Here is a 23,868-nt window from a genome sequence, read left to right as displayed (position 1 = left end):
AGCACACTTAATTTTATCATTGGGTTTACATTTATGTCAGACTGTAGTGCAGCTGGTTCTGGATAACTGCTTGAAACAGCATTAATGGGCTGTTTCATCCTGACTCACAATAACCATTTGTGTGCTCTGAGATGCATGTAAATGTAAATTAAGTGATCCGCATGTAAATTCTGTGCTACTGTCATGTTACTGAGCATATAATGATTTCTTGCAAGGCCTTAATGTTATAAAATGTGCTTAGTACTTTAACACAAGAATATTATAGAGATGCTTGGTATTTGCCTATATTCACATATGACATTCTGTGATGAAATTCAAAATGCTGAATTTAATCTCTTTGTCTGGGCCTTTCTCCAGCACTTCAGACCCTTTGACAATACATCAATTATTCTGTTACTTCCTACCTTACCTCCCAGTTTGGATGTAAGATAGCCAGCTGATATTCCTAGTGTCCTTTGCTGTGTGACTAGCAGGGGATGTATCTATATAACCAACAGTCTTTCCTTACAAAGACTGATATGATCTGATTATCTGCGGATAACAGATGTCTGCTTGTCCATCTTATATGCATAAGTTTTTATTTGGCACAAGTCACTGTAATGTTAGTGTGTTGAGAGAGTAAAAATTATATCGCTTAAAAATCCCATGGCACTTACACCAAGAAGCTGTAAACCTCATATGTGTACTGTAATTTTTCTAAGCTATGTGTTTGGCTCATTTTAACTAAGCTAGTAAATGTAGATCTTAAAATTGACTCCTTAAAAACAGGAAGAACTGTCTGATTGCCAAAGAAAGCAAAAATACTTTTGTAGGGGATGGGGAAAAAAGGGCTTCATAGAGATTTGTGGCAATCTAGGTATACTCTTAAGCTACCCTAAATATGAACCACTTTCTCTATTCTTTAATTTTGTAGCCATCAGCTGTAAATTAAATGTGAGTTTTATTGAAATCACACAGGTATTTCTTTTGAGAATTGATCTTTTAAGGGAACGTATCAAGGAATTCTGAAGACAGAACTGTACTGTGAAAGGTAATTCCATGGTTGGTTTGTAGGGTACTTTTGTTTCGTGTCCCTGTTAATGAGAACCTACTGTAAAGTGTCTCATTTAATTTCTAAAGTTTTTATGGCTTTATAACTCAGTGATATTGGTATGTCCTTTTCTTGCAAAGTCTGCCCCTTTGTCTTCTCCCCCCTCTCTCCAAATCTTCCCTGTTTTTAAATTAAGCTTGTTTGTTCCCTGGTTTGGGAAGCTCTGCTCCTTCAGCTTCCCCACGCCTTCCCTTATAGACAGAGAAATTTGGCTCCAAAGCATCAGGTATCCCATGCTCTCAAGGCACATCTTTTTGGATGGAAGAGAGTAATGCCTTTCTAGTCCCTCTGCATGAGGCTAGTGTGGATAAGAAACACTTAGATTTTGTGTTTTTCAAGGAATTTATTCAGTGCTATTGCCACTTTGTAGGATATGTCAGAATTCAGTTACCTGTGCACGGGTTGATTTTTCCTAAGTTATTTTGTTGGGGAGTCTGTTCTGTATTCAGGAACAAGTGCATACTATTACAGTAAACCACAGGAGCTGACTCTCTTCCTTTCCTCCCCTTGCAGCCATTTGTTTTCCATGTCCTACATGCAACTTGTATTACAATTTCTTTTTCTTGCTAATAAAAGCTATTACTGTAAAAGTGTAGCCTGATGATTCCTTTAGCTGGAACCCTAGTAGGTAGGAAGGCCTGAAGTTGAAGAAGGCGTGGACAGTAGACTTTACTGTCTATAATAAATAAAACAATAAAAGATTTGTGCCCAAGAAAACCTTGCCTTTTGTGCCTTCGCTTCCAAACTAGGCATCGTTTCCTTTCTGCCAGGCTAAAAATAGAATCCAAGAATTCCATTAAAGCAAGAACTGATTATTGGAATATAGATTCAGGAGGCTTGGCTTGTCAGAAAGCAGGCACAAAGGCAGTTTTTTCTGACAGACTTTTATGTTTAGGGATGTGGGAAGCTGTTTGCTGTTTGTCTTTGATTTCAAGCCAGCATTGTAATGGAGTTTGTTTGTCTGAAGCAGGCATCAGGTGTAATATGATTATGCATTGTGTTTATACAGTCCTGGCTTCCATAGCCCTCTAACAGTACTCAGTTATTCATTTTTCTCTTATAAATTAAAATGGACATTATGGATTAGGTGAGCCAGGACTCCTCTATTTTATATGAAATGTCATTTTTCTGTCTTTTGAACTTAATGGATCGTAACAGACAGAGGTGAGCAAAAGGCAAGTTATAAACTCTTGTGAAAATTCCTTTCATTAGCATATATGCTGAGGTTTTTTTTTTTTTTTTTTTTTTTTTAGGAATTCTGTCACTATTTTCATCTGCAGACAATACAGCACAATGGGATGGGTGTCAGCACAGGGCACATTTGTTCAGGCAGCCTTTTAACAGATCCTTTTGACTGAGGCTTTTAATTGGATCTTTTATGTGACAGTTGAACAATATCTCTTACAAGCATATAACAAAGGTGAAGTGCACAGAACGATGGGTTTTGACCCAGCGCTGTAGTTGTAACTGGATGACGGGAACTGGTGTGTGGCAATCAGGTGCTATAGAAAAGGGGGTCTTAACAAATGTGTGTAAGTAGATGTTTGGAAGGTCTACGGACGAAGTTTCAAAACTTCTAATTTAACTTAGTTGCAAGGACTTTGTATCTTCCCCCCCCTCATTGCTTAGAAATTGTCTTTACGCATCCGATTTTGTTTGCTGTAGGCAAGGGAGCTCTGGCTCCAGTGCAGGTGTTCAGATATTTTTACTTTTCCAAACTTTCTTTTTCCAGTTGTCTGAAATGAAGGGCAATTCACCTGGTACGTTGGGCCAGCACCACTGCACACAGCTATAATGAATATGGTATTAATATTATTGCCTCGCTTGGCAGTGGTAAGCTGAGCCTGAGGCCCAGGATTAGTCTGTTGAAGCAGTATTAACCTCCTGGATTCTGGTGTGCCAGAAAGATTACCACGTAGCTCTTGTCACAGGGTCTTCTGCCTTTCTAGCTTTTCTGTCTGTTCTCTGAGTGTGAACTGTTCACCTGACATAGTTGCAGTTGGCAATGCTGAGCTTCTGTGAATCCTCATTTATTAAAAAGATGAGAAGACTTATTCCCCCTCCCCTTCTACACACATACTAAACCCTTATGTTTTGGTTACACGATACACAGGAATTTTGATAATGAAGTGAAAATCTTAACCACAGTCCACAGTCGAAAATGGACTCTGAGTCCTTTTGCAGTTCAGTGCTAGTTCAGTTATAATGGGGTAATCAACCGTCATCCTGCCAACCAAGCGAGACAAGGCAGGGGTTTCATAGGAGCCTGTCAGTGCCATGGTTAAATTCGTCAAGATGCTCCTGCTCCCTGGAATTGTTTCTCTGTCACTGTCAGGTCTGGGACACTGACCTGAGGCAGCGCAGGATGCTGCCACTGTTCAAACTCCCTGCTTCTCTTTATGTTCTGGGGTTTTTAAAAATGAATATGTCGTTGTCAGCAAAGCGGTTTTGGGGGACTATTTTGGTGCCACTGCAGAGAAAATGGGAGGTGAGTACTTCTGCACAGACGCTCTCTTGTGCTTACTGTTTCTACTTTTTGTGAAGAACTGTTTCAGCATGTTTGCTTCATTTTGGGCTAGAAAACCACATTATCACTTCTCAGCTGGGAGAAAGATTATGATAATAGCTATGTTGCAGTGTATTGGTAAACTCCACTTTTGATCATGGTAGGAAGCAATCAGAGTAAATTTTGAGTTTCAGGAAGGGCAGTGTCTGTTCTGTGAAGGGTTCATACTGAAATAAGAACCCCACTGATGTACCCAAGTGAGGTTTCTGCCTTTAAGCTGAATAGCCATCTCTGTTTCCTACACTGAGTTTTCTATTACTTTACCTACTTGAAGCTATAATTTTAGGGACTGGAGAAAAAGACATTTAATCTTTCTACCCTATGAATTTTTAAAGAGATTTTAAGTGCATATTATTGGTTGAATCTAATTTTTACATGAATATTGATCGTCTGGTATGCATTATAGAAAAGGAGGGAAAAGTCTTTGTTTCTGTAGCACCTACAGGGGTCCCAGCTGTTTATTTGTAATGATGAAATGTCTTGTGCCAGGCTTCTAAATTGTGAAGACAGAACAAACAAGACTTTTTTTTTTTTTTAAGACATGGTTTTGTTTATTTGCTTTGGTTTAGTTGGTTGATAGACTCTTATCTGAGAGTAAACACTAGAAATATTTAGCAAGTAATTTCTAAACTTAATGAAGTAAGGGACTATCCAGATGAGGCCTGAAAGTAAAGAAGGTTTTAGCTTTGTAATCGTGTTTCATAAACCTGAAGTACGTGTAAGTGGCTTGAGAAAAGTGTAAATAGGTCCTGGGTTGTAGAACCAAGCAGACCATACAAGAAAGTCAGAGATACTATAAATGCTGAAGCAGGGTTGTTTGCTGTCCCTCCCAATGTAAAATGAAACTGACAGATATGAAGGCTGAAGTAGAAATGAGTGAGGCAGAGGTAAGGCAGTCTTGAAGATTATGATGAGAAGCTTAAATGTGGGAAGATGTATAGGAAAAAGTCACTGGAAAGATTGAAAAGATACATGGCAAAGAAGTTAGAAGGGCAAAAAACCTGAATTTTATAGACCAGACAGGTGGTTAGAATAGAGAGCTTGGATTTTATATTTAGCTATCCAGGGAGAGAAAAAAACCACAGACCTTTAGAAAAATAAAGAAATACTCATATTTACTGGATAGTAAATAGTTAGGGAGTTGAGAAGTGATCTGTAGACTAACTTTCTGATCTTATTGAGCAGCCACTAAACTATGCATCCAAGGGAGATAGCAAATAAAATAAACTTCACATGAGGGCCGTAGGAATTCAATTACAATAATCTTAAATTTGTTGATAGTAAAATAGATCTGGTTGAAAGCTAGGGGGGTTGATTCACCAGAGGGTTTATATGTATCATTTCAGCTCACATCATTGTTGAAGTAATTTTTGTTATAATTTCTGCCAAAATGAAAGCTCCCCAAACCCCATAAGTGCTCAGTCAAGTTGATTCTCTTGTTATTTAAATGCTCATGCCAGCCAAAAAGTCTTGTAGAGCCTGAAGTAGGGATCTGTTGGACACCTGCCTTGCATTTGCCAGAATTCATCTGATTGAAAATGTTTCAAATGGAGCATTTCAGTGAATCCAAACTTTCGAATACATATATATATATGTACATTTGTATAGATAAGTGTGTGTACACACATGTATGTAATATGAGTGTATATATATGTGTATACTTGTTTGTGCAAGTATGTGTAGTATATGTACAAGCGTCACACACTACGTATACACAAATACGTATATATATGTGTGTATATATATATATATACATGTAGTCAGAAAGAATCCATCAGTTCATCTGTTAAACGTTCAGAAGAGATCTTTACCACAGATGGCGAAATGGACTGCTTGGCTAGGTGGGGGGTGAAGCGTCCAAGTACAGCTCTGATGTAAACCAGTGGCCAGGATCCCTCCCCCTTCTTCGTGTCACTGTGGGCACTTACATGGTCACTGATCCAGGTCAGGGAGTTGTGTGTTCAATATGCCAGTAGTAATGGAAGTCAGAGTGGAGAGAAATCTTATAATTAGGGAAAATAATTACAGGCTGACCACACATAGATGTCTTGGAAGAGTTCAGGAGTAACAGAGAAGTGGGCAGCTGATGAATTGGGTTGCTGAATGTTTGCAGAGACAAGATCATGACTGTGGAGTGGGGACTGGAACTGGAAATGAGAGTGTATGAAGGACAAGATAGAAAACTAAGAGAGTTTACAAGTAAGGAGAGAATGTAAATGAGGAAACCTCACTATCAGGGACTGGGAAAAATAGCAGAGACTTAGCAGGGGAGTCCTGGCAGATCTTTCTTATGAAAGTGGGAATTTTTGAAAGAGATTCAGTTCACAACTGATAAACATGAGGGAATACAAGTTCTGATGAAGTAGAAGAGTAGGCATCTTAAAGGTAGGATTAATCCACAGGCATTTTACTAAGAGTGGTCATATTTTTAGTGCAAATAAGTATGCAAAACCACAGGCTGTATCTAGATAAGTTAAATCAGAATGACTACCAAGATTGTAGGGACTGGAAATGAGTGAATTTACCTTGTGGTTAATAACTGGAGAAATGCATGACTGAACTGAGGGAATGCTGGACAGTGAAGGGAAGCTAAGCAGAAGTACCATGCCATGAATTGTAGTTTACAGAATGGCATTGTTTGTGTTTTTAAGCAAGGAGCAAATGAACACTGATGATAATTAGGTGTCTGCAACATGAAAGGAGCATAGAAATTGCTACCGTCTCTCCCTGTTCTCCTCACAGACAAGTCTCTAACGCAAATAACAGGCACACGTTGACTCCCTGGTCCTTCTCTTGTCCTGAGCTGATGCTAAGCCTCTGTGGGGTAAGAGGGAATCAAAATGAATGTGTTGACTTTGGACGAAATGACAGAAAATGAGAGTGGCTGTTTGACAGGTTGGTGAGTGGCTTCATGGCATGAAATACTGGAGGATGGAAAAAGGGATCAAATGTGAACTCCCAGGGAGACTGGTCAGGTCAAGGACATGACTTTTTAAGTGGATTAATTATTTGAGGAAGGGTGAACAGGTGAGAACAGCTGATTGAAGTGCTATTTGGAAATTACATTATTCTAGACATGTTATCTGTTTTAGACTAATCGAGATGGTGTGATTGAAGGAAAGAAGAAAAGTTTGCATGTGTTTTCTTCAGAGAGAGTGCTTCATTCTTCAGTATAAGGTTACTTGCAATTGTTTCAAATGAGTTGGATTTTTTTCTCTCAACCTAGGTGCATAACCTTCACTAGCATTAATGAGGACAGTTTGCATCAAGAAGAACTTACCATCCCTTTCAGCCTCTCCCTTTTAAATCATAGTGCATTAGTGCTATTGAATAAAGAATTTTCTGCAACATTATCCAACTACTGTATTGAATTTCTGCTTCCAAGTTTAGCCTTCATGCTAACCTTCTGAGTGCTACTACTTTGTCCATGGAAATTTAGACTTTGGCACTACACCTGTGTATTTTGTGCCAGAGTGAGAACAAAAACATGTTGTCCTTGAATTACGTGTAGAAGATTTGCAATATTTGAAGGTGTAATTTATTTGTGTGTGGGATTGTGCAGGGTGCTGCTCTGACTGTAGAGATGATATTGAAACAAACAAACACAAACTAAATGCTCAGTGGACTTCAATTAGTTGCATTTCAATTACAGAGCTAATTAAACAGAACCAACCAAGAAGGCCTTATTTCATACATCCTGGAATTGTGATTAGCTAATTGTGCATGTTGTATGCGGAGTGAAACTGCTTCTGAGAAAGTGGTACATGCTATGCTGAAGAATATGTGATACATACATATTTAATAGATAATTGCTTTTATGCTGTAGTTTTTACTCTGCAGCTGTCAAAACAAGGAAGGAACATTCATATGTGGCAATTGTCACACCTGTTCCAATAACTGTTAAGAAACAGAGTATTGTAATTACTGAGACATATTATGAGGGAGAAGCCTTGTGAAATAACTACAGTGCTAATTTTTTCCATATTCTGTGGCAGTTTCAAAAGTAAAGGTGACAAGGGCAAGAGAGTTGTATCTTGTCCCAAAAGAATCTTTTACTCCAGGTGACAGAGTAAATCTTATTAAATGATTATTCAGACACAATCAAAAGGTAGACTCCTCAGTGAATTTCGGATACATGTCAGTGTTTAATAAGAGCACACAAATGGAATAGAGTGGCCATAGGATTATTGGATCAACAATCAGCAAACTGGCCACACTAATGGTTGTTACTGGATAATTGTGAAATTATCTTGGGAAGAATCTGTCAGTGCAAATGCACTTACCTACAAGCAGTATGGATCATGAGTGCTTTAGAGGTACAGAAAGCCGTAATTGATCAGAATGCACTGAGATTGAGCGGAAGCCCAGGCCAGTGGCTCTGTCTTGACAGAACACGTTCGGTGGATGTTGTTTCGGAAAGCCTCGGTGACAGTCATGTTCGTCCAGCTTCTTGTTTCCCCCTTCTTGTTTGTATCATAGTACACACTGAGGCATCCACTGAGACCATGTCCTCTTGGGCTAAGAAATGTACATCTGTAGGTTAAGAGATTCATCTTCCCATTCCCGTCCCAACCCCCTCCCTGACTGTAGAGGCTAAAAAAGAAGACGGGCACAAGGTTGAGGGCAAGGGAGCGTCGCTATCCTAGGCAAGGAACTGGGTCAGGGAGAAAGAGAACAAACAGCCACCAAACAGAAACAGAGAGGGACTGAGTCCGACGGGCACCTCTCTCTCTCGCTGGATCACAGGGCGCTCTGTTCTTTTCCTGGCAATGCAAAATTGGCATACTTGAGATTTTCCTTTGTCTTCTTTGCAGCCTGCCTTTGGCACAAGCCAATGGGAAAATATACTTCGGCTTCAACAAAGTTCTTAGTACCCTGCTACTGTATTAGGTCACTTACATGTATTTGAAAACGGTGGAACTGCCTGGAGACAATTGTTCAGGTCTATCTGGGAATTTAATTTTGTAATGTAATGTTTTCATTCAGTTAGTAAATGGACTCAGAGAGATGCTAGATAGTATGACATTTCACAGAAGAACAAGTTCTACATCTTCTGGTATTCAGAATATGTTCTTGATGCTGCTGAATATTTAAAAAATGTGATATAATAGTAACTATTTTAGAAGATTGATTACATTTATTCTTAGCTAGCCCTCCATGATAAAGAAATGCCTGCAAAGTTTATAAGGACACTGAAACAAGCAGTGCCAATACTTATGGGTTAGTTAAAAGTAACAGCTTTCCAACTGAGAAATGTGTAATCCCGTACCACTCAGTGCAAGCATGCAGAGATTGCAATGGGAGTCAGCTGGGGTTAAAGTAAAATACCTTTTTATCAGAGTTTGGTTTAACTGTTTCATTAATTTGCACGAGTTACTATTAATTTTTAAATTTTAAATAAACTTTGTTCAGTCAGTATCTCTGTCTCTTTCCACCATGTTACTGTATGGAGTAGGAAAGAGGCAGAAAAAAATCCTGTGCAGTATATAGGTACAGAACGGCGTGGATCTAGTTCAGTTTCTCAAGTGTCCTCCAAGCACCATTATGCTTGGGATGCATCTGTAGTGCCATGTGCTCTGGTCTGTCAGATGGCTAGTCTGCCAGGAATGGACAACAATGGTGAGTGAGGAAAGCAAATAAAAACTTTTAATTTCAGAATGCCTGTTTATAGTCAGCTGGGAAGTATTTGGCAGTATAGGGTTATAGTATGGGAAATGCAGTATATTGAAGTCATAATTAATATGGCCTTTCCTTTAGAAAAGGAAAACCTTAGAACTTTATTCTTAAGTAATTCTGAGGCTCATCCCTGTCTTGGTGACCTTGTGATACATGTGACGGAACTGGACAAAGATCAGACCAGAGCAGATTCTAAGCGGTTTATAAGAGGGAATATAAAAGTTGCTAGGGGTAGTGATGCAAAATACACAAACTTTGTCACCGTCCCATTTGTGAAAGCTTAACTTGGAAAAGATAAAACATTTTGAAATGTACTGTGTCAGCTGCAGGAATTTTTGAACTGAAGTTTTCTTTTTTCTCATGTATGAGAAATGAGGTAAGTCATTATACAGTACCTTTGTTCCTGGGTATAAAACACTGTTAATCACATTTTAATGCACAGGAAATCAGTGTACAAAACTGCCGTGGATATACTGTTCCATACTGCAGTCTGCCGTCCGGAGGGCTGCAGGAGGGCATCTTCCTGGCTTCCTACCCACTGGAGGGAGGGGGAATGCACAGGTTGCCCAGCGTGGCACTGGGCTGCTGGCTGTGGCTGAGACAACAGCCGTCTGCCAGCAGAGAGCAGTGCAGCCCGTTGCCGGGATCTGAGGGGCGATAAACGGGAACAAAGCAGATGAGTAAGGAGGAATATACAGAGAAGCACTAAACGTAGAGACAGAACTGAATGCAAAGGTGAGACAGGGATGATGCTCTCAAGGAGGAAAATAATGAAGAATGGAGGCAATGCAAGGTGGGCATGAAAAGAGGAAGGGAAATGCAAAAGTATGGACTACTAGAAAGCAAAGTGGGGAATAGGAAAAATACAGAAAAGAGAAAGGAAAGGCTGGGAAATAGACCTGGAGGATGAAAGTAAAAAGTCTTGTAAAGAGATTGTGGTGTTCCCTGTACCCCCTGAGCCAGAGGAGAGTTGCAGTTCCTAATGCTGGACACAGAGGAAGGACAGGGACCCAGAAAGTGCTGCTGCTTTTTAGTATCAGAGAGAGATATATATGTGTTTATCTTGGTTCTTGTTCTTAATGCACTTTCTGTATTGTCATTTGGATGAGTTATCCCTATGTCTGCATACTGATATTAATCTGTGATTAACAGAGGATAAAAAAATACCACAAGATGATTTTCAAAATGTTGCTCTTGGAGAGTATTGTTTCCCGTGTAAATGTTTTAGCCAGGGTGCAAGAATTGTGCCACAGCTTGTATAGCATTTATGCCTGTTTCTCATGCTTTTTTTTCTGATCTCAGTTGACACTTTAATAATACATTGCATTAAGATGACCAAGTAAATTTCAGCTGCAGAGTATGGTATTTCCTACTTCGAACTGCAAAAGTACGTCATAAACCAGCATCACAAAGCATGTGGGGCTGTCACTGTATTTTAGGGGATGGAGGGAAGGGGAAAGGAGGTTGTTGGTTCTTGCAATGGGTGCAGCATGTCCACAAATCCAGCTTGTTAAGGATTTTTCTAGATTATTAGTTGAATGTTGAAAGCAAATGCTTTTTTCTCCCCTTCTTCCAGTAGCATCTCCCCGAAGTCTCTGTAAAATGTCAGGGTGTTACGTAAAATCTGCAGCTTTCTAATGGTGGTTTTGGGCTTACTGTGACCTTTTGAAATCATTACAACCCCCACCCCCTAAAGCGCCCCAACTTTCCTTACTTAATTGCACATGGGATTTGGGAAATAGGAATCCAATTTATTGTTATCCAGGTGGCATTTCCTGTTACTTAGCTTTATAGTTTTGTGTATAGTAATTAGTATGCAGAAAGCTGGAAAGATGCCTGTAATTCCAAAATGAACTCTCTGTAGCGCTCTCCCTCCCACTTGCACTCTCCTTTTAGTACCGCCCCTTCCATGCACCCTTTAGCCAGCAGCAAGACAGCTGTGTTTGATCATAAACCACTTAAACTCCAGGCTCACTGGCAGGAGAAACCTTAGCGTGAAGTGCAGCATTGGTTTGTCTCGGGGAGGGGAGCTTTCTTCTCTTTTCCCTTCTCCCTCCCCAAACACGGAAGACTGTAGCAGCACTCTCCTTTTAATTTCTCTGTGAACTTGTATGAAGCTCACCGAATTCTTCTGAGTGCGTTAAGCGGCATTGGGAGATGCCCTTAAACAGAGTTGTGGAAAAGAGCAGCGTAAAACAGACAGCAGAGATGAAGCACGACTTGCAGACGGACTAAGACAGCCCTGGGATCCTGGCAAGCAGTTCCTTCCCTGCATTCTCTGAACACTTCACAGTATTAACAAGTCTCTCGCAGCAATGGATTGTCATTAAAGTCAAAACCAGTTTGGCTCTTTTAGAAGATCTTGCATCGTTAATTTAAACTATCAATGTGGAGTAAAAATGGCTGTCTAGAGCGAAATGTGTAAGACGGAAAAATTTTGGAGAAGAAAGTATTGAATCAGTTGAACAAAGCTTCGAAGCATTAAAATCTGCAGAAATCGTCAAGCCCTGAGAAGTCTAATCATGAATTCTGGAGTTGCTATGAAATATGGAAATGACTCCCCTGCAGAGCTGAGTGAGGTAAGCAGTTTCAGTGACCTTCTTTATGCTTTAAAAAGGAACGCTCCCCTTTTGGGCTTTCAGTCTGCAAGCAATGCAATTAAAAATTAATAGAATGTGTATCTTGCTATAACTTGCTGTGCCAGTCAGGAAATGACCTGAACTTTTTTGCTGCTTTACTCTGAATAAGTGGTGAAAAGCAAATGATTGTAACCATGTAGAGACATTTTTCCTGTTATCCTGCAGCAAAGATTCCCTTGCCTCCCAAGAGCTGTGTTTATACCCAACATTCATCTTTGCAGTAGGGGAAATATGGAGATCTCAGTTGAGATTAAGCAGATGGTGACTAATTTAGGAGGGAAGTGGGGTGAGTCGAAGATGACAAATATTTATTGGTAAGACAGCAACATTGGCAGAAGTTGTCTTTGCTTGTATTTAGCCAAGGTGATATTGTTTCTTTACATTAGATGAATTAGGTTACTTTCCTTCCTTGCCTAAAAGAAAACAAGCCATGGGAAACTTTCTGCTTTTCCATTGGAAACCATAGTAAGCTGTTATTTCTTATAGTTCTTACAGGGTATGTCTGGTTCTTGTATAACATGATTGTGTGTGTGTGTTTTTAATAAATTTGAAATTAAAGCCATATCAGATGTTATGCGAATGCTTAATAAATATTTTAGAAGTTAACTGCATATTTTGGCAGTTACTGAAATGTCTTGGATATGTCATCCTTACGGGCTTTACTGAGAACTGCTAATTTAGTTATGCTATGAAATCCCAAGCATTTGATTAAGGTCATTTTGTAGAAAATTGGATCTGCAGTCTTTATTGTCCCAGTTGAACAGAAATGCTTCTCATTCCCTTTTGCCCATTTCTTTGATAAACCTTTTACTGTAACATATCCTTTGTTTACTTAATATGTTTGGTTTTTTAGGAATATTAGATAAGATATGCTTGGCAGAATAGAAGAGAGGTAACAATTTCTGGAGTTAATTGTACAGAGAAAGGAGACACTGAGGTATAGAGTGGAAAATAAATCAGTAGGCTAGTGAGGGGGACAACAGTGTGGGAGGAAGCAGAGTAAATGTGTGAGACCTAAGCAAGTGCAGTACCCTGCCATGCAAGAGGAACAGTAGGTTTGTGACTGGGCAGTTCTTATGAAAGAAATTTCATATGTGTTCCTCCTTTAAGTATAGAAGAGTTCAATTTCAGTAACTCGGTGTTACTTTTTCCAATGATTGCTTAGAAATTGTGTATTGGCAACACAGCATAAATGGAGTTCATAAACTCAGCATAAAAGCGCAGGTTACTTTTCGCAGGAGTCCGCCATGTTTTTTCTGGCTACGGTTGTATTGATAGCCTGCTGATCACTGTTCTCCGTCCCCTCAATATTTAATTTTCAAGACTGTGCAGGATCACATAAAACATGGAGTGTCGCAAAGATTTGATACTTGGGTTGTTACTTGGAGCAGGCAGTATTTACTGGTAGCACTGCTACCTTGAAATATTACCTATTCAAATTTACTTCACACATCCACAAAGTAAGACTTTTGTTGTCAGAAATAGCTTTTTCTTCTGATGTTTTAACACGGGAAATATTGAAAGAAGCCTGTGACTGTGCACCATGCAACATTTTTGTTGGGTTTTTTTGTTTGTTTTTTCCAACGAGCTTACTTTAATACTTAATTTACATTTGCACTCTGGCGCTTCAGATGAGTTAGAAATAGGCCCCTTTCTGACTGCAGACATACCAAGGAAGATCTTACACTCCTGACTTTTCTCAACTGCTAATCATTTCTTTGCTGCTAGTCTTCATCTTTGCAATTTGAGCTGCTTGCGTGAGCGTGCTTTAGCCTGTGTCACTCAAGGGCCAGGTCAGCTTCAGCATTGGTTTTGGATAAAAGAGCGTGTTTTGAATGAAACATGGAGGCCTTACAGAAGCATCATATTCCACCTCCCATAGGAGAGAAGATGTGTAAGTACTCTGAGACACAGTTAGTTGTTCACCTCTAACCTTTAGTTACTCGACAAACTCCCTGTAATTTGTATGCTCATATTAGCCTTTTCCTATTGGTGACTCGTACTGTTTTGCTTGCTGTAATTGAAGATGGAAAGCCCTGGGTAAAGGCTGTACATATGGTTTATATATCTATGTTTCCTACCTCTTTGTCATGCTCTCCCTCTTCTCCTTCCTTTCTGGCTATATCTTCTGTATGCCGTGTTTATTTTCGATCAATGGAAGACAGTAGAATCACATTCATTTAAACAACAGAAAAATTTGGAACTGGCTACAATAGGAATTTGATTAAAAGACTGCTGTCTTACTGTGTTTTCACCTGCACCTCTACCTCTACAGTCAGCTCAAATTTTCACATTACAGTGGGTTGCTACCAGTGTATATGTCTGAATGGCAAATATGATAACAGACCACGAAAGTCTATGATTCACATGATGCACAGTGAGTTTTGGTGGAGGTGCCTTGATCTCTTTATCTCAGTACATGGAGCTCTAGGCATGAACCTACTGTTATTAAAATAAACAGGAAAACTACAAAGCCCTGAAGATATAGTAAATGCAGTCTTGAATGGATGCATTAGACAAAATAGAAAATGAAATTATTGCAACTCATTCCATTTGTATTGAAATTTTCTACTTGAGATTTACATCCCTCTTTGGGAAATGGGCAAAAATTAAAGCATATCTTTTTTTCAGGACACAGTGTGATTGTAGAAACTTGCGTGTGGTTGATGTTTGCTATTCCTAAACTATTGTCCAGGTAAACAGAGATCTTGATAGTCTTTATTTACTTCCCTTGCCCCTGTCCAAAGGTCATGCAGAAAGCAGAAAAAAACCCTGATTTCTGTTGTAGGTCAGTCAGACTTCTACAAAACTCATGCTCTGTGGTGCCCTAGCTCCAGAGTTCAAGCTGTTGTTTATTGATACATGTATCAGTACATGTTACCCCATTTCTTCTGCTTTTCTGTCCCTTCAATCTTCTCTTACTTCTATCCAAAGAAAGAAGGATTAGCCAGTGTGCAGTTTCCGTGGTAGATTCAGTGTGTCGTAACTGCATAGAGAGGTAGAAGAAGCATTGTTCTTACATAGCAAGGTTTGCTTGGTGGTGGTGTTAGGTTTGGGGTTTTTTAATTTATGATACATTAAGAGAGGCAAATCTAAAAAATCTAGAATTTGCAGATGACTGTTGCTTTACTCCATGAGAATCTACGACAGCCTTTGGTACCTCTGTAAATAAGTAACAGTGTCCAACCATGCTCAGTTCTACTATTATGAAATGTGCCTTCATCTGTCAATATTATGGCTTAACATGATTTGCAGAGTTTGCTTTTGAAGGCTTGATCAAGGAAGGTGTGATTGGTATGCAATACATGATACCCAAATGAGGTAAATGCTCTTTGGATCCCTTCAATTTTTTAGTCATACAATACTGTAAACCTTTAATGTAATCACAAGTCATATTTTTAAAGCTAACATCACAAATGTTACTGAAAACATGTACAGATAAACAGTTCAGTGCACAGAAACTGCAATTACAGACTTTTTTACATAGTTAAAAATGAAACTTTATATCAAAATTTATGTGCTTTGTACATATTCATTCAGTTTTTCTGCAGAAAGAGGTGTTCATCTAGAAAGAGCTGGATTGTCTAATCTATATTTTCTTCTTCTTCTTCCAAATTCAAATACACCACCTTTGACTGAGCAAGTCCCTGAGCCTTGGATGGCTTTAAGCCCCAGCACTCTGCGGAGGTATCACTGCATACGAGCTTTGTTCTTGTACATTCCCCTGGCCACCCACTGTTGAGATGGTGTGCTGAGGTAGGGAGGTCTGTGGTCTGACCTAGTACACCTGTTGGGCTAAATGTGGTCAGCAGTTATGCCCATGCCTAATTCTGGGACAGTTTAAATTAGTAGCGTAGGAACATGAAGGAAATACAAGTACTGAGCTTAATGATATTTTTCTCAGTTGTATACTTAAGGGCTAAATTATATCCTTGGATTAAGAGCCAGATTATGTTCTCAGATATAATTTTCATTAAAGTGAGCCTTGTGAATTTGCTGATGGTAAGACTATGCCTAAGAGATTTTGTTCTGGGATAAGGGCTGATATTATAGTATTGCAATACATTCAGCACTTTAGATGCAGATGATTTGTATAATGTAATTGTTTATTCTATTCTTTTAGCACTTGCTGTATAAGGTGATGGTGTATAACTTCTAAAAAGGATATGTTCTTTTCTGCATAGCAAAATTAGAAGATATCATGCTGCTTTAGGTGCATACTTTATACCTTCTGCTTCTTTCTTTGTGCTTGGAAGTCAAGTGTTTAGGATGTGAATGTTGTGGCTTGCAGCATTAGATAACAGCTAACCCTTCACACTGACTGGAATAAACAGATAGGCTATTTGTGTTGGGAAAATGAGTAACTTGTTTGTTTGTTTATTTTAACAGTGGGGTATTTAAAATTTTGAGGCAGGGAAGTGAAGGTAGGATTCAAAGTTTGTATTTGTGTAGGAAGCAGAATAGTGAGTTCATGAGAAGGGTTTCGCCAAAATCCTATGTGTAATACCAGATGTGAAGAAGTAAGGAGAGAGCCAAGTTTGAAATGCTTAAATTGTGACTTTTTTCTAATTTTATGGTAGGACAGTGTCGCGCTTTCTTTTAAGATTTGTGTTTCACTGCTGCTACACTGAGAAATTACACTTTGAGGGAAAAATGATGTAAAAGAAGAACTACAGAAAGAAAAGGGGCTGCATGGCTTGAAGTTGTGTACACAAGGCCAGTGAGTAAGTCTGAGAGGAGCTGCGGGGTGAGGTGGGTAACCAGCAGAAGAGCGGTATATTGGGCCAAGCCTCACTGGCAAGGGAAAAGTTCAACAAATGGCAATCCCCACCCTGAGGTACTTTCCCAAGTTTGTGTGTCTGTTCTTTTAGAACAAGTGTCAGCTTGTGGTCGCGCTGTACCTACATGTGAGGAAATAGCACTGATGGAATGGGGAACAGGTTTTGTATGCATTCAAGGCTAGGATTAAATCTCAGACAGTCTCTCTGTTTTATCTTCCTGGGTTTGGTAGTCTTCTCATTAAGACGCTCAGCAAGTAAATGTCACCCTAATATTGCATCTGCTTCCTGAATGGTCTCTGGCTATGCAACAAGCATGCCAGTATACTTCCAGTACTTCTCATGAGCAGGTAAACACCATTTCCTACTGCAGTTCTGTCTCTGCTACTGGACTTGGCCTTGGCTGTCAGTGTCAAAGGTTTATACAGCTTGTAATGTAGAAGAGTGTACTGTGTCTTGCCACCAGAGAAGGTATATGTTTTCCCCGGTCAGAAGATGTTTTGGGAAGTGTAATAAATCCTTATTGTCAATCCTTTAAAGTATTGCAGCCTTGCAATAGAACAGAGTGGAATGTGGTTATCAAATGCTAAACATGGCATATTTTTAAATTATTTTAAACTTGAAAAAGTTGCATAACTAATTTCTTTGGTAACAGTAGACAAACCAAAAAGGTGAACAGTGTTTGTGAACTGCAGAAGTCTTAGAAAAGTGAGCAGAGCAACCCAGTAAGCTTAGATCAAAGTATCTTAAGGATAAGCTTTCTTAAATGGATTCTAGTGGAGATCTGGATAAAACTTTCATCTGGTGGTAGCAATTACACCTGTAGCCTTACAAGAATGTTCTCAGCTTTATTGCTTCAGAGGTGTTAAGGTGGAGTTTGCAAATTTTCTTTGTGTGAACTCTCCTCTTTCCTGGTTCAAATGGGCTTTGTGAAGTACTAGTCAACCTTGCAAACCTGACATTTTCCCATACTGTTGTCTTGAGGGGTGTTGAGACAGTATATGTGAAATATAATTACAGAATTTAAATAGTTACTGTGTGTCTCAGTTACACTGATGTATCTATCTTAATTTAAAGAAAAGATTTCAATGGGAAACTTTAACAGACATGCTCCTGGATAGTGACCATCAAGTCTGAATGCAGCTTTTAGATTGGATACACTTCTGCTCTATTTCGTAGACCTACTACAGATTATTTATCTCTTTCAAAAAAATCTAATTTATTTTTATAGCTTATTTTGAAATCTTATGTTAAATTGTATAGGTGAAAGCATCCTTTGAAAGGGGAAGGTCAGCTTTTCTGGAGTCATTTTGACATCTACAGTTTTTTACTAGAAGGTTTGCTGGTATGTTACCAGTGACCTGGACTGCTGATTTTAGGAACGTGAGTTAAAACATGAATGTGAATCCATAGTAGAGCTGAGAGGGCTCTGGTATGATCAATGCATGTACAGTGTGACTGGTGCGTGGTATTTCCAGTGTAAAAAATGTAGTGACTTCAAAGACTTTTTTTATTTTATTTGTGTGAGCTGCTTATCAGGCACAGAGTGTGTTCCAGGCTTGGATGTTATTAAATTGAAGCACTATAGAAAGATTAGTCAAAATGCCCAGACACTGTCGGCTCAGCTAATGCTCTTCTGCAGCCTCCTAATGAAAAAAAGACAAATATTATGTAACTTATCTGCCTGATATTTTAATATTCCTTGCTCCTAAAAAATCATGTCTGAAAAATGCCTTATGGGCTGAAAAATCAGTTAGGACGAATGTATGCAGTGAAAGTAACATTAACACTGTATTGGATCCTCTAAATGCTTTTAGAGACTTGATGTTTTTATTCTTAGATAAAAAAGCCAGAGTTCATTCCTGAGAGATTTTTGGAGATAAAGATCGTCATCCTTTCCCTCCTCCCCTTCCAACCTGTGTTGGAAAAGAAAAATGTATTTTTGTCCTTGATCAGGCTTGGGCATACCAGGATGTGGCTCCGCGTGGGAACAATTGCAAGACTCTCCCTTCAGGAGGTATTTTTGTGTGTTCCTCTGCAATCTATGGATTTGTAGTCTGTAAAGGAACACATAAAGAAAAGCTTCTGAAAGGAGAATCTGTAGATTGCAGAGTTAATGTTTGCAAAGGCAGAAGTGTCTATGCTGTATGTATGTGTGAAGAGGGGACACAGAGAGAGGCTTTGTAATGGGACTGGACAGCTGTGGTAGGGTGTAATGAGGTATTTTTGTTCTGGAGCTCGGAGCAGTTCGATACACTATTTGAAAGGAAATGTGTTCTTGTTGCTTCTGGTTTTTTTCCTTATGTTTAAGTTTTATTGTCTTTATGACATTGTATAGTATTTCTAGGTGCAGGTTTTACTGGTGCTGGGAATTTCTGCTTCCTAAGTAGCATAGAAAAGCCTATTTGAGCTCTTCTGTTACATGTAGTAATAATATACCAACTTATGTACTCTGTAGGGAAATGTGATGATCTCTGAATTCAAAGTTTCTCTGTGATGGAAGAACGGAGGTTTGGTGTGTGGATCTGGTGCTGGTAAAGATAGTGTTTTGACACTGGCAGCAGTCTGCATTAGTCAGTCCCATGTCAGGATTTGCCATATAAATGAACTTTCTGCATGAATGATTTATATTTTCTGAAGATTTAGATTTTTACCATCTCTAATGAATAGAAATATTCATTAAGACTCTGGAAATTGGCTTACATATTCCAACTCTGTTGTAATAATACATTAAAATTTGTCATTGAAAGAAAAATATTAATTGACAGATTTAAAGAAATACAGAAAGAGTTACTTTTTCAGTATGCTTGGATATACCCCACCTATATGTGAATTTTTGTCCTAGATCATAAAGTTGACTAGAGTAGTATCGTTTTTTTTCAAGTGAAAACTTGTGAAAGCATGTAGTTCATATCTAAAATTCTAGAGAAAAAAAGACCCAACTGGTTTTATTTTCCCTCCATTTTTCAGTATTGTTATTTGTGATGACATTTTTTTTTTTTTTCAGGTAAGACATTAAACCAGCAATTTGGTTGAAGAGGGGCCTTGGTGGCAGAATAGAGATGGCACCAGATCTGTTTGGGACTTGGGCTGTGTCTCTTTGTGTTGATGCTGAGTAAATCCCCCTGCTTTTCTCTGCATATCTTTTTCTTTGTCTTACCTGCCTTGACTCCCCTAAACTAAGGATTGTTTTGTATTGTTAGTACGGTTAAGCTGTGATGGGACTGCTGGTCTTTACTTGAATGAACGTAGTTAATAATGATTTGAGTCACTTAAAGATCCCAAGATACTTATAATGAAAAGTCAGATGTCAGCAAAGAGCTGTGGTAGAATTCAGAATCTGGCATTACAGATATGTTATGTGGGCTGGAAGCAATCATGGTAACAGGTACCAGTTTCCACAGTGGCATTAAGTCATCCACAGTCCACTTCTCCATTTCATGGTCTGAAATTCTGTTTGGAGTGCTGCTCTATGCTGTTGAACTGCTGTCTTGATATGCACATTGAAAAAGCTACTTCTCTCAGTGCAAGCTTGTATTATACAAAATATTTTAAAACAATATTATGTAAACATTTAGCTTTAGGAGGTGAACCTGAAATTGAAGCAGAAATGCTTGTGGTGTTTAAATTTGTGTTTATTTTTAAACATGACTTGACTTTGTTCAGATGTTTCTTTCTGCAATATCCAGATGTCTCTGTTTTAAAGTTAAATATTTCTAAATGCAGATAAAAATGTGATCAGTGTGCAACCACAGAAGAATTACTGGCATTACTTACTATCTTAAGGACTTTTTACTTTGAGTGTGTCATTGCTTGCTTGTGCTTGTGTTGTTCCACTGTTTTCACCTAAATGAAAAGGTGTTATAAAGGACAGTTAATTATTAATGGCTGCTACCGTAATAATAAACACATTTTTTGTTATTAAAATATAGAACATTGAACAAAATAAGATGGAAATAGATTTAACCCTGTTAAAATACTACGTTTGTCTTTGTGTGTTAAATATGTATAGTCATTAAGGAAATTCCTAAATTTTGGTCCAAAATTTACCTTTATAATAAAGCTTTTTAAAAATGTTTATTGTAATGTAAGACAGAGTTCATATTTTTAGGTGGAACTGATACTGACATCTATTAAGGTTGCTTCCTAATGTAAACTCCTGTTGCATTCTAGCTTTGCAAGACTTTGACCATTGAAATTGCAGTCTTTCATAAGCTGAATTTCTTAGGAAAATTATCAGACGAAATGTTACATTTGTTTCCACAAATGAAGCTAGTGAAACAGACAAAGCTTCCTCATGTTAAAAGTACAAGACCATCTGGTGATTCTTTCTGCTGCCATGCAGGTTTGCAATAGAACTTGGAATTTGCCAGGGCATTAGCATTTATGTGATTTTTTTTTTTTTTTTTAACTCTTGTGAAGGTATTCAGGGAAGGAGGCAAAAATGTTTGTAAGTCTCAGTACAAGATTTGTCTAGATTACTGCAGCTAAAGCTTCCGCAGTGAAGATTTCACTGAGTGTGCTTTACCTTAGAGATTAGTGGAAGTCTTCCACAGTTGTTTCCATGGGTTTTTGGGTTGGGCTAGAGTCACTGTGACAAGGTGTGAAGATGTCTGCTCTTTTCTGGGTCCAGAGAATTCCCACTCTTACCCATCCAGTCCAGCCTTGTCAGTTTCTGAAGATCAAGCTTTCTGATTAAAAGTTGTAAAGGACAAGAGCTGGACTTGGAAATCAGGAAGAGGCACAAGGGTGAGTAGACTCTGGCTGGCAGGTACAAAGGAGGCTGGAAGGTGGGCTGGAAGGAGAAACCAGGACTCGAAGTGAGGAGGGGGCATAGGAGGAGAGGGTAGCAGAGGTCACTGCGAGTACTCCTTGGGCAGGCAGCTGGGTGTGTTATAAGGGGTCTGTGCTGGGAGTTGAGAATGGGGACCTGTGAGTTTGGGGAGAGAGGGTGGCTGGGAAGGGTATGGGAGAGACCTGGCTGTGGGCTATGGAACAAAGAGTTGGGGATAGAGGAGAATGGAAAAGAAGCCTAGAAAGGAAAAACTAGACCTGAATATACATGGGTATAGGAAATATATGCAAGCTTCCCATCTGTGCAGAGGAAAAACATCATGCAGCTATAGTATCCATTTTAATACATTAGTGCAAAGGCTTTGAATTATGTTTGTATTAACATTGTAAATCCAGCACTTCTAAGTGTCAGCTGTTGGTTTCGAACTATGATGATGCTTCTTTTTTTAAAAACTGTTTGTTTGTAGTATTATTGATTGCCTGCTAAATTTTGTAAATTACCATCAGTAACCTTTCTAGAATTTTAGAAATGCTTCAGCAGGTGGTTGCTGTATTTTATTGCAGGTTACCAGGGTATCACTAGAATCTAATACATCACAAAGTAGAAATTTGCATCAGGCTTATGGAAAATGGCCATCTGCTGATAACTGAAATGAGATACTGTTTTAAAAATAGGCTATTTATACATTTTAAAATGTATATTTTAGGATGTGAGGATATTCCAGTGTTTGCTAGAATTGTAACAGCACCTCTGGTTTCTGATCTGCCAGAGCAACTTTTTGAAATGTTTCCAAAACACTAAATTATTTAGTTGCAGTGATGGAATTATAATTGTCAACACAGAACTATGATACATGGTTGTGATGACAGAGAAATATAAGATCATTACCGTGCTATGTGATAAGTCCAAAATTATTTCATTGACGACTCAGTGCCCTTCTGAACCATGTTTACAGAGGTTTGGATGAAGCTGGTATTCCCACAAAACTGCACAGGTGGCTATCTTGCTAAGTCTATCGCTTGCAGACTGTAAGCCCAAATGTATCATTTGTTGCAAAGACATTATGTTATCTGACCTTCATCTACAAGAGGCTGAGATAACCCTACCCCAAACTGTTCTTATTTGCTATTAAGAGTTATCCTTCAGAGGGCTGAATGCATCTAGTTTGATAATTGTTTGCACTTTGCATCCTATCTAAATTACACAGCTTGCTTACTCTTAAACTGTTGCTGGGTATTAAGTAGTAGAATCTAGTTTGTTGTTACCTGTAGTTGGGGCTGATACTACCATTCTTCAAGTGGCACGTCAGCTATATCATCCTTTCTTGGACTGCCTGGCTAGTGTGCTTGGGATGGGTTTTGCAGCCACATACAGAAACCAAAGTGGTTATTGTCATCTGCTGAAAAGACCAGGTACCCACTTAAGAATGGTGTGCTGAGGACTGTCCTTTGCTGTTGCTAAATCTGCATGAGATAAGTTAATTTTTCTGCCCCTTCATCTCTTTTTCCCTTTTGCTTGCATAGCATAGTACAGCATAATTTTTGCAAGTTATCGATGCTGCTGTTGTCTGATTTACTGACTTAGGTAGTTCTTTTTTATTTAAACTGATTTGCAGACATACTTGGTTCTTTTTATTTAAACTCATGGTGGTCTGTCTAGCTGTTCATCAGCTGGCTCTTTCTCTTTATATATTGTAATCTGATTCCTGTAGGAACAAATTATTCTCTCATGATGCTTGGCGTGCCGGAAGTCAATGTTCTGCCAGGTATAACTAACCTGGTGGAAGGTCTGGCCCATGCTAAATAAGCATGCAGTTTCTTTCAGTGAAATCAGTAAGTAAATTAGATCTTTGAGGGAAAATTTGTATCTGCCTGTAGCATGATGTGTCAGTTAACTGCTGTGAATGATACCAGTATGATAGCAATATTGAGATGACTGCCACACGTGAAGGAAAACAATTGTTACAATATTGCCTACGATGTTTTTCTTTTGTCTTATGAGATGCTGGTTTTAAGAATGGATAGAATCTCTTTATTTCTGCTCCCCACTGATGGATATCTTCCCTGTGGTGCAAAGTAGAAAAAAGTGTATTGATTTATAACAGTCAAGCCATGATGGCATGGAGATCTGTATTAATTTAGTTCCTTTGTGAGATATCTCTGCAAAACACAGAAATTTTTTTCATGCTTTTTAAAATGTACAGATTCTGTCTCACATCTTGCAGGGCTAAGTATCTGTGAACACCCATAATTATCATTCTTTATGAAACTCCATGCAGTTGAATTTCAATACCTACCCCTTCTGCAATGGAAATAAATATGCTA

The 23,868-nt window shown here is 38.7% G+C and overlaps 1 protein-coding gene across 3 annotated transcripts in view; it reads left to right on the top strand.

Moving 5' to 3' along the window:
- Nucleotides 1-23,868, top strand: part of MCC (MCC regulator of Wnt signaling pathway) — a 220,504-nt gene that overhangs the window by 45,162 nt on the left and 151,474 nt on the right. Inside the window, exon 1 of one of the 3 annotated variants that reach the window (XM_075488558.1) lies at nt 11,296-11,911. The exons of the other annotated variants lie outside the window; for them this stretch is intronic. Coding sequence (XP_075344673.1) covers nt 11,855-11,911 — 57 coding nt within the window. The 5' untranslated portion in view covers nt 11,296-11,854. Of the gene's footprint in view, nt 1-11,295; nt 11,912-23,868 lie in introns of those variants that run through there. 3 annotated transcript variants of the gene reach the window in all.

The sequence above is a fragment of the Mycteria americana genome, chromosome Z (genome assembly GCF_035582795.1).
Source record: "Mycteria americana isolate JAX WOST 10 ecotype Jacksonville Zoo and Gardens chromosome Z, USCA_MyAme_1.0, whole genome shotgun sequence".
NCBI classification, from domain to species: domain Eukaryota; kingdom Metazoa; phylum Chordata; class Aves; order Ciconiiformes; family Ciconiidae; genus Mycteria; species Mycteria americana.
Note: the sequence above shows the minus strand (reverse complement) of the source record. Positions and strands in the feature narration are given on the sequence as shown.